General features: G+C 29.4%; 1 protein-coding gene across 1 annotated transcript; it reads left to right on the top strand.

Annotated features, from left to right (window-relative positions):
- The first annotated feature begins 321 nt into the window (after positions 1-321).
- Positions 322-10790, top strand: LOC110921196 (purine permease 1). Its single transcript, XM_022165482.2, has 2 exons — positions 322-1205; positions 10270-10790. Exons 1-2 carry the CDS (start codon positions 438-440, stop codon positions 10627-10629), a joined length of 1128 nt encoding a protein of 375 aa, XP_022021174.1. The 5' UTR covers positions 322-437; the 3' UTR covers positions 10630-10790.
- The last annotated feature ends 936 nt before the right edge of the window (positions 10791-11726 follow it).

Below are 11726 nucleotides of genomic sequence, written 5' to 3'. Positions count from 1 at the left end.
ATGGGTTTAAAGAATTAAATAAAACAAAAAAAAACTAACAAAAAAGGGGATTGGTCAAGAAAAAAGTAGGATACATCTTATTGGCCACCCAAATACTATTTGAGCATGTTTTAAATCACGATGGAGGGGGGATTTCCGCCGGATCACACTGGCGGGGGTGGGGCGGCGACGTTTTTAGACGTGTTTGAGGGGATCACGCCGGAAATATTGCCGAGTACGGGTGGTTTCATGGTATTTTCCTAAAAAGCCCTTTATCATGTCTCACACTCTCACACCACATATATAAATATGCGTGGATTGTACTTGTTTGTTTGCATCCTTTCTTTCTCTCCATCTCATTGGGAAAATATACTCTACAAAGATATACACAATATTCATATTTTACCCAAAAAATTATAATTATAATTATAATTATAAATATTTATATTTCAGACAAGATGAACAACCATAAACAAAACACCACAACCAACACCACCGCTGGCACCACCGCACCGGCGACGGCGAAAGTCAGCCCGGCGGCGAAAAACACACTCCTAATCCTCAATTGTGTCTTATTATCCATCGGAAACTGCGGCGGACCGTTGATCATGCGCTTGTACTTCCTCCATGGTGGCGAGCGCGTTTGGCTATCATCATTCCTAGAAACCGCTGGGTGGCCAGTAATTATTCTGGTTCTCGCAGTTCTCTACTTTGATCGCCGCAGAAAAAACACAAACACCAAAACAACTTTTGTCTACATGCGCCCGCGATTATTTTTCGCGGTCGCAGTCATTGGGATCCTCACAGGTCTAGATGACTACCTTTACGCGTACGGCGTGGCACGCCTCCCGGTGTCCACGTCGTCACTGATCATCGCGTCCCAGCTGGGCTTCACCGCGTTCTTTGCCTACGTTCTTGTGAAACAAAAGTTCACGCCGTACTCGGTGAACGCGGTGGTGCTGTTGACGGTTGGGGCGGCGGTGTTAGCGTTGCATACTAACGGTGACCGGCCGGAGGGGGAGAGTAAGAAGGCGTATGTGATGGGGTTTGTTATGACGGTTGGGGCGTCGTTGTTGTATGGGTTTGTGTTACCGTTGATAGAATTAACGTACAACAAGGCAAAGCAGGAGATTACGTATACATTGGTGTTGGAAATTCAGATGGTTATGTGTTTGTTTGCAACTATATTTTGTGCTGTTGGCATGTTCATCAACAATGATTTTAAGGTACAACTCGTAACTGCATGTTTTTTTTTTGTTTGTCACACGTAATACACACTGCCGGCTCAACTGGTATAACTTGTTAAGTTTTTTTTTTTTTTTTTTTTTTTTTTTTTTTTTTTTTTTTTTTTTTGGGAAAAACGACGACTCGTTGTTTTATTATATATCACTAAAAATCCATCTAAATACCGATGCTGCTAATATTAGACCGAAGAACTCTTTAACTTAATAAGGTTAGCACTAGTTTTTATCATTTAGAATATTTTTTTTTATTTTATTTGTTAGATAGAAAAATACGATGTTATTAATCATTATGAAGCGGACTAGAAAACGAACAATATCATAATAACTGTTTAAATATATTTGAAAATCTCAAAAAGTAAAATATATATTGTTATCTGGTTATATTTAAATGCATAAAATAAATATATATTCTTAAAGAAACAAAAACAAAGAAATGTAAAATATAATTTAGATATGTACAAAGATAATGCCGACATATTTAACGGCAACTCATAACAACCCAGAGGATTCAACTAATGACGATTAAACCCATGAATCCATGATGGATTTGGTAACATTAACTGGTCCGATCCGGTTTTAACAATACCAGAAAAAGCTTCAATTTGAAGTTGGGTTTTTTTTTTTTTTTTTAATTCATAACGTTTATTATGAGTATGTTCAACGGGATTATGATCCGGTTACAACTTTGTTGTAGTTAGTAATGGATCAAGGATTTATTTTTTACGTGACAATAGAGGGCTTAACCAAACTTTTAAGGGAAACGATCTGCATTTATGCCTATAAAATAAACTAATTTTTTATGCCTATAAATAAATTGGTTTTATGTTAGGCACGTTTGAGCTAGAATCAATATATTTGACATGAATAAGTATTGAAATAAGAATTATTACTTCCAGCTATATATCATTATCGTAAAATTTTAAAATGACATTTTTATGTAGATGTTAACATATATGCGAAAAACCCGGCATACCATTCAAATCTATATGTTATTTAAATTATTATTATATTACAATAACACACACGTATATATAGTCAATTTTAACCTATACATATGCGTATATTACGAAAACTTTAGAAAAAATGTTATATAGTCAATTTTAACCTATACATATGCGTATATTACGAAAACCTTAGAAAAAATGTATATAGTCAATTTTAACCTATACATATGCGTATATTACGAAAACCTTAAAAAAAATGTGTGGTGGAGAATAATTCTTAATTAACCTAGTACTTCTCACACGATCATAACCTTATATATAGATATAGAGGTAGTATCAAATAAAAAGTTTATTTTGCTTAACTAGAATGAGAATAAATCTTAACATTGTTAAGATAAAATTGTTGAAAAAAAAAAGAGAATGTAAAAGTATCTTTGTAAAATCCTATTTATTTTCTCCAAATGTAAAGCAAATGCATATTTCACCCTCATTTTTTAAATGTTCATAACTTTTTTATATGACATTATTTTTCCATAAAAAATTTACCATAAAATCGAACATTTTTTTATCTTTAATTTGAGTATCCTATTGCTATATAAAATATGATAACTAAAAAAAACCCAAAATAATGTGTTGTATTTCTATATTTATAACATTTTTTATGCTGGATTTTTGTACTAAATTTTTTGTGATGAATTTTTTTGTCTCAAGTTTTTTGCTGATTTTTTTTTTGTGTTTTTTTTTTTTTTTTTTGCTATATTTTCGTACTAGATTTTTTTGTGCTGTGTGTTTTCTTTTTGTAATAGATTTTTTGTGTTATATTTTTTTTTGTAGTGGATTATTTTTGTTATATTTTTTAGAAAATAAAAGGGGTGTCACATGTAATATTCACACTTCTACTTATAAGGACTAAAATTTCTTTCCTTCCTACTTATAAGAGTATCACATGTTATCAACACAATCATTCTTAGATTACTTAGACAAAACACATTTTTTAGTAAATCTTTCCCCTACATATGTGTATAATTCACGATTTGACGATATACATATATGTACATAGTGAAATTTAAACTACACATATGTGTATATTACGAAAGGGAAAGGATCCACTAAAAAGTGGGTTTTGCCTAAGTAGACTAAGAAAAATTGTGATGATAACATGTGACACCCCTTATAATTAGCAAGGCAGGGTATTTTGTTAATAAACATTTTGATCTTTCTAAGCAAGAGTGTGAACATAACATGTGGTACCCCTTTAGTTTTTTTAAAAAATACAACAAAAAAATCTAGTAAAAAAGAATTTATCACAAAAAATCAATTACAAAAAAAATATAGCAAAAAAATATAGTACACATAAATATATTACAGAAAAATTCAACACAAAAAATCTAATACAAAAAAATCTAGTACAAAAAATCAAGCACAAAACATTCAGCAAAAAAAATTTAAGACAAAAGTGTTCCAACACAAAAAAAAAAAAAAAAAAAAAAAAATCGGCATAAAAATGTAGCACAAAAAATGTAGTACAAAAATCTAGCATAAAAAATGTTATACAACATAGAAATACGATAGATTTTTTGGGTTTTTTAGTTTTCATATTTTATATAGTAATATAGTACTTAAATTAAGATAAAGAGACGCTCGATTTTGTGGTAAAATTTTCATAAAAAAATATTGCCATATAAAAAAGTTATTAATGTTTAAAAAATGAGAGCGAAATATGCATGTACCTTACATGTGAAGAAAGAAAGTTAATAAAAAGAATTTTCCAAATATACCCTTACCCTCCTCTTTTTCCTACATTTTCGAATCAACCATTGATTTGAAAAATGAAATATTAAAATTCCTTCTAATCCACTTATGCAAAATAAATTTTTTATTTGATCATACCCCTTTTACGAAAATCTCAGAGAAATGTGTGCTCCGGAATGTTTCTTAAATTTCTTAAATATGGTGGACTTCTTTTAGGATCTCTACACTATCTATCTATATATATATGTATGTATATATATATATATATATATATATATAGAGTGGGGATCCTACGTAAAGTGTGTTTTTCCTAAAAAGTGTAAAAAGTCATAAAACACAATAATTTCAGGCATAAAACACACCTAAAACTCACAAATAATAGAATAAATATTACTAAAACACCATATTCAAACTCTAATAGTCCACAAAAACTTTAAACACACCATCGTAGAACTATGAATATAAAACACACAATGCTAAACAACATAAAACACAATAATATTTGTTATTCCACAATCAGAGTCTTAACATCTAAAACACAACACAAAACCCACATACATGATGTTTTAGTAATCTTCATCATATTATTTTTTGGTTTTTGGTGTGTTTTATGGTTGACATTATGGTGTTTTATGACTTTTTACACTTTTTAGAAAATTTGGACTTTCTGGCCAACTCCTATATATATATATATATATATATATATATATATATATATAGAGAGAGAGAGAGAGAGAGAGAGAGAGGAGGGTTATCTTGAGAACGCTAAATATTGCGAGAACCGTGAGAACGAATGAAAAAACAATCAAAACCAAATTTTCTTATACAAACCTCATTGTAATAAGATACAACATCAGAAGAAGAATTTATAACATCAAATAATTCATTTCTCATTTCAAAATCATTCTTTTTAGATTTTTTACACATGTGTAAATATAGCAGATTTACACATGTGTAAATGGCAAACTTACACATGTGTAAATTTTCTTTTTTTATGAATTTACGTAAATTTAAACGTGTAAATTGAATTTCTAACATTGTATACGAATAGTAATGATAAGTGTAGAAAATTTTTTTGAATTTGAATTGTTTTTGACCAAGTTCTCATGGTTTTTTCATTTGTTCTCACGGTTCTCACAATATTTAGCGTTCTCATTTAAACCCTCCCATATATATATATATATATATATATAGGGTTGGGCTATATAGAAAACCCTATATATATAAAAAACCCTAGAAAACCCAAGCTCCCGACATTTTTTTTTTTGAAAAAAATAACACATGTAATATACATGTTTTTAAGACTTTTGGGCCAAAAAAATCAAAAAAGCGGCGAAGGGATATTTAAAAAAAAAAAAAAAAGTTTCAGCGAATTTCAGGAAAATTATGTCTTTTTTGCTTAACACGTGTTAGGAGCTGAAATTTGTTTATTTTTTTTTAAAAAAATCCCTTCGGCACTTTTTTGTTTTTTTTGGCCCAAAACACTCTAAAACATGTATATTACATGTGTAATTTTTTTCAAAAAAAAAAAATGTCGGGAGGTTGGGTAAAAATGGCTTCCCATTTGGGTTTCCAGAGTTTTCTAAGAATTTTAGGGTTTTTTATCTAGCATTACCCTATATATATATATATATATATATATATATATATATATATATATATATATATATATATATATATATATATATATATATATATATATATATATATACGGTGAGAATTGGCTACAAATTCCACTTTTCCTACAAAGTGTAAAAAGTCAAAAAACACCATAGTGTTAACCGCAAAACACACTCAAAACCCACAAATAACATAGTGAAGATAACTAAAACACCATATTTGTAGGTTTTGTATTGTGTTTTGGATGATAAGGCTTTGATTATCGAATGACTAACATTAGTGTGTTTTATGTTGATTATCATGTTGTGTTTTATATTCATCGTTGTACGATAGTGTGTTAGAAGTTTTTAAGGACTGTTAGGGTTTACATATTGTGTTTTAGTGATCTTCATTATATTATTTGTGGGTTTTTAGTGTATTTTATGATTGAAATTATGCTGTTTTATGATTTTATACACTTTGTAAGAAAAATAGACTTTATAGCCAAACTTCACCCTATATATATATATATATATATATATATATATATATATATATATATATATATATATATATGTATGGGGTTTTCCTCTGTATATTAAAGCTTCGCTTACCATCCATTGAACCAATATAAAAAACACATTTTATCTTTTATGAGTAGGGCCAAACGAGTGATTGATGCTCTAAACCCTTTTTGTGTATCAACCCTTTTTTTGAAAGGTGTGTATCAACTCTTGAAACCAATAACACTTAAAGAAAAAGGTATCATTAAAAATTCCATGATAATTTTTCAACAACATATATTGAATAATTTTTTTGCCGATTCTTAATACGTGTTTAAAAAAGAGCAACTCCGATCATAGAATATTAATTAACTACATACTTTTCTAAAAGGTATTACACATGCGCAACAAAAGTTGTCCAATGCACTACGTCTATGATTTCTTCCGTTATATAAGAAAGTTAGCTAGGTTTGTTTAACACATAACGAATTATAAGTAAAAAAAATACAAAAGCGCTTAAAGGTATGTAATTATTGTTTAAACCGTAATATATGCTGATACTTTTTTACTCTAATATTGTATCTAGATATCGTCATGTACAATTATTTATGCAATTTTTTAAGTTTACTATGTCATTATGTGTTGTGCCAATGTGAGACTATCCCACTTGATAAAGGTATTGCCTCTTAAAGGAGAGATCTCATATTAAAAACTAAGGAGTTAAATGTCATTTTAGTCCATGTGGTTTGGGCCATTTTGTTAGTTTAGTCCAAAAGTTTCATTTTTCACCTGTGGGTCCAAAAATGTTTCACCGTTGCCATTTTAGTCTACTGGGTTAAGTTCATCCATTTTTTCTGTTAACGAAAAGGGCAATTCAGTCATTTTATATGTAATTCTGTTAACTAGAAGGGCGATTCGGCCATATAAAATGACCCGATTGGCCTTCTCGTTAACAGATAAAATGGATGAAGTTAACCCATTGGACCAAAATGGGAACGGTGAAACCTTTTTGGACCCACATGTGAAAAATGAAATCTTTGAACTAAACTAGTAAAAAAACCCAAACCACAAAGACTAAAATGGCATTTAACTCAAAACTAAATATAGATAATTAGTTTAGAATTATTTGTGTAACATAATACACATCATTAGGGTAAGAGGGGTGGAAGCGGGTGATGTGCGGGGAGGGAGTTTGCCGCGAGGGGATTCCGCCGTCCCCCAATTGCTGTGCGGTGAAGGTGTTTTTACAGGGAGTTGTCGCCGTACACGGGGAAGAGGAGGGAGAGGGGGTAATGGCGGACCCCGTTCTCTTTCAACCAATTATGTATTTTTCTTTTTTTTTTTTTTTAAAAAAAATTGTTTGGGTGAAATCACCCCCTTATGTTTTTATGAACAAAAGTGGTGTATAAAAGAAGAATTGTCACCATACATTATAATTGGGTGGGTGAAAATGATGCACCCAGTTCACCCTTAGCCCACATGTAATGGGGCGCGACCAACAACATAGCGCCGGTATGGAGCCCCTTACACCGCCCCCCCCCCCCCAGCGCCATGAGCAAAAAAAAAAGAACCGGCGTGAAAAATTTCGCGGCGTGAGGAAGAAGGGATTTGTTCTCCATTTTCCACTTTGGTCCCTGCATTTTACAATTTGGTCCCTGCATTAAAACACTTTGGTCCCTGCATTTTACACTTTGGTCCCTGCATTTTACACTTTGGTTATGATGAGGTAGGGCTTTATGACTACGGCCTCAAGCCCCATAAAGCCCCGGGGTGACGTGGCATGCCACATGGCGCATAACGCCCCTTTGAGGGCTTTATGACTACACATGGCCTTATCTCAACAATGACGGTACCCAACATCCTCAACATTCCCGTATAATCCTCAATATTCCTAAATTTCTCATTGGACCTCACAAGTATGTCCTTTGTGCCCAATTAATGCCTCCAAAAAATAAGTGACCTTGACCAATCTCAACCATATAAAAACCAAATAAGGATGCTAAAGATTAGGGTAATTATCTATTTCCTTCTATATATCATTATAAAAATAAAACTATAGCACCTCATAAAATGAATGAGTTTTTTTCTATAGTGGTGTTAGTGAAAAAAATATTGAATAAGTTTTTTTTTTTTCATAGTGGTGTTAGTGAAAAAAATATTTACCAAAATGGTTTTGTTGGAAAAGTATTTATCAAAATGGTGTTTTTAAAAATTTATTTGTTTCTCACTCCTAATCTCATTGGATAAATCCAATCCATTCAAAAAGTACTAATTTAATAATGTTACTTGTATGAATCTTAAAAAAAACTACTTTTTTTTATAAAACCTATTTTCAAAGAAAAAAAAAGTAATTTAAGTAACTAAAAAAGGGGTCTTTGTAAAAAACACAAAGATACGTGTAACTCTATTAAGTTTTATTATATAATAAAAATATGAAAATTTACTCAAATCGGTCATTGGTATAATTCCTTTGACTTACGTTTTTTTCTACATAAGAAACACAATATAGTATAATTTTTTAAATTAACTAAACTAAAAATATTTTAACATTTTAAGAATGCACCTTATAATTATTTGATGTATTGTTATACTAATTTAAAACGTAATTTATTAAATAAACTTGTACAAATATTTAAAGTTCATATTTTTTTAATCACTCGTTCCATTTGTTATTTTTTTAAAATCAAATTCTCAAGTTTGAGTTGGACGGATTTAAATCCTTGTTAGTAAATCAAGAAAAATAAAATTTAAGGTAACTAGTAATTAAAATAGCTTTTCTTTATAATTAGTTTTTACAAAAAAAAAAAAAAAAAAAAAAAACAGTGTGGATTTAACTGCAAAAAATAAAAACCTAAAAGTCTAAATCGCATTTTAAGTAAATTTTATATCTTTTTTAATATATTATTTTTAGTTCAATATAACAAGATATAAATCTGAACTAAAAAATGAGTTAATAATATTAATCTGAACTATAAAATAGGTTAATAATAGAATAGGTGACTAAAAAGATCTAAACTACAATTTTTTTATGTTTTTTAATATATTATATTTTTTTTAATTTTAATACAGCAAAATATAAATAATTATGGGTCCGTTCTCAAAGTGTTGAATATATTTTTAACTAATGTAGTTGGCAAAAAAGGAAATATATCCTATATTATCTGGTTTATATAAAAACGAGTTAAAGGAACTATAACAATAAACCATATACACATTTGATTAAACTTTTCAGTTTTTTTTTAATTAAATACATAATTACGAGGGTATACACTTATTAGAATCACATGTACGTTTTTCTGTTTTTCAAAATAGGTATTATAAAAAAATAGATTATTTTTAAGATTTCTTAAAAAAAGTAAGTTAGGTGAGAGACACAATACCATGATTTAATCAATATAGTTATTTAATAAATTAGATTTATCCAATAAGATTGGGAGTGAGAAACAAATAAATTTTTAAAAACACCATTTGGATAAATACTTTTCCAACAATACCATTTTGGTAAATATTTTTACCACCAACACTATTACGGAAAAAAACTCTAAAATGAATAGCAAAAAGTTAGAAAAGTAAAATATTTTCCCAAAACCACGTTGGTGGTTTGTATGATGAAGTTAAATATACATAGATGTAGGATGTAAAGGAAAACAGACATAAAAATTTTAAAACACATTTTTCTTATAAAAAAGAGTATCATATATCGAAATAAAACACATTTTTCTTATAAAAAAGAGTATTATATATCTAAATATATAAACATTAAATCAAAGAATATAAATTTAATAGATAAAAGTTAAATATGAAAATGTGTTATTCATATGAGTAAAATCAATAAACTTAACTCATGTATGATATTATATAATAATTTACATCGAGATAGTTGGTAAACGGGCAACAAGCTGTGCCGCTACCCCTTTTTGAATAAAACAATTAATATAAAAACCAAGGAAAACTTGCAAGTCAAAATCGTGGCTCCATAGGAAGGAATTTAGGTTCGAGAGACGCTAAACCACTAGTGGCGTTTGTCATAACGTCCATCCTGTTGTGACGGTTTGTTTTTGTTTGTTTGTTTTTTTCTTCACATTTTACTAGTCATGGTGGATAATTTTTTTTTTCATGTTAATGAGATTATTTCTACCTTGTTTGCCTTTGGTTATACATGAATCTACTATCTAGCTTTTGGATCAACTGCATATATACTCACACTGGAACTATACATTTAATGAAGTTGAATTGTGTTCTTTATAGGCGATTCCCGTGGAGGCAACTGAGTTTGGATTAGGGGAAACAAAATATTACGTAATACTATGTGCTAGCGCTTTGATTTGGCAATGCTTCTTCTTGGGAGCCATTGGAGTGATCTTTTGTGCATCATCACTTCTATCAGGGATTATAATCGCGGTTCTTCTTCCGGTAATTGAAGTATTAGCGGTAGTCTTTTACAAAGAAAATTTTCAAGCCGAGAAAGGAGTCGCGCTTGTTCTATCTCTATGGGGATTTGCTTCTTACTTTTATGGAGAATACAAGTTTGCAAAAAAGCTAAAAGAGAAAACACGTTCTTCTCAACAATCAATGGAGCTTGGTCAAGCTTATATTTCATCAGTATAAACTAGGAGTCATAAGCTTTAAAATAACTCTGGTGTTTTGTATTTCAGTTTCACTCAAGACATTATATCATATTAATTGTTAAGTTAAAAAGTATTAATAAAATTACAAGCAAAATTAGGAAGAAAATTGTTATTTTTCTTAAAAAGTAATATTACTATCAATGTTGCATTTTGTAGAATATTTTGGATCACTTATGATAGCGAACTGTTTAGTAGTAATTTTGGGTCCAATAATCTTATCTTAAAAAATTAATATTATTTTGTTGGAGTGTAAAGATCACATACGTAGGCGTGTAAAGATCCTCGGTCCAATAATCTTATCTTAAAAAAATAATATTATTTTGTAGGCGTGTACATACAAATGATTCTTAACATACAAAATATCCTTAACGTAAGAAATGAAAAAGAGAATTTAAAAAAAAAAAAATTCCCTACTACTTAAGGATGATGTTTAATTGCAAAATGTAATAATAATAATAATAATAATAATAATAATAATAATAATAATAATAAAAATAATAAAAATAAAATTCGTGATTTTACAGTATTAGAGTAATTAATGTAGGGTAATTATAATTACTCTACAAATGTAAAATTACAATTTTTTTTTGGATTGTGGGACTAAAATACGTTTTTTAGTAAGATGAGAAAAAAATGTATAAAAGAAAAAAATTTTCTCTCCTTCACTTCTTATGTTAAGACTTATTTGTATAATAACTTAACCCTAGTAAACAAATAAAAAATAAATATGATCAGTTCTTAAATATTGTTAGATTTTTTTTCTAAAAAGTGTAAAATCTATAAGATTAACCCAACAACCATTTGGGATCTGGTTACAAGTTCAATACAACCTGTTAACCCCGTTTTTAATTTGATAATACAACTCGATTATAATTTTTTTTTTGAAAGGTGAACTTCATTAACAACAAAAACGGGTTATCTCCAAGCTAGAGATAACCACAAAACCAATACATCAAGTTATACCAAAGTTACACCAATCTTTCCAACCTATTCTACCCTTCTTCGATCGACTGTTAAACCAAAGGAAACTTAAGGATTTAACATCCGCCACGATCCTGGTGACACTCGAATTAGCCT

This window comes from Helianthus annuus, chromosome 4 (genome assembly GCF_002127325.2).
Source record: "Helianthus annuus cultivar XRQ/B chromosome 4, HanXRQr2.0-SUNRISE, whole genome shotgun sequence".
Lineage (NCBI taxonomy): Eukaryota > Viridiplantae > Streptophyta > Magnoliopsida > Asterales > Asteraceae > Helianthus > Helianthus annuus.
Note: the sequence above shows the minus strand (reverse complement) of the source record. Positions and strands in the feature narration are given on the sequence as shown.

What these genes read in the sequence shown, in the direction of transcription:
- LOC110921196 (XM_022165482.2), top strand. Translation starts at nt 438, where the DNA reads ATGAACAACCATAAACAAAACACCACAACCAACACCACCGCTGGCACC. An exon ending in TCATCAACAATGATTTTAAG is followed by an intron (nt 1,206 to 10,269) that starts GTACAACTCGTA and finishes TGTTCTTTATAG; the next exon opens with GCGATTCCCGTGGAGGCAAC.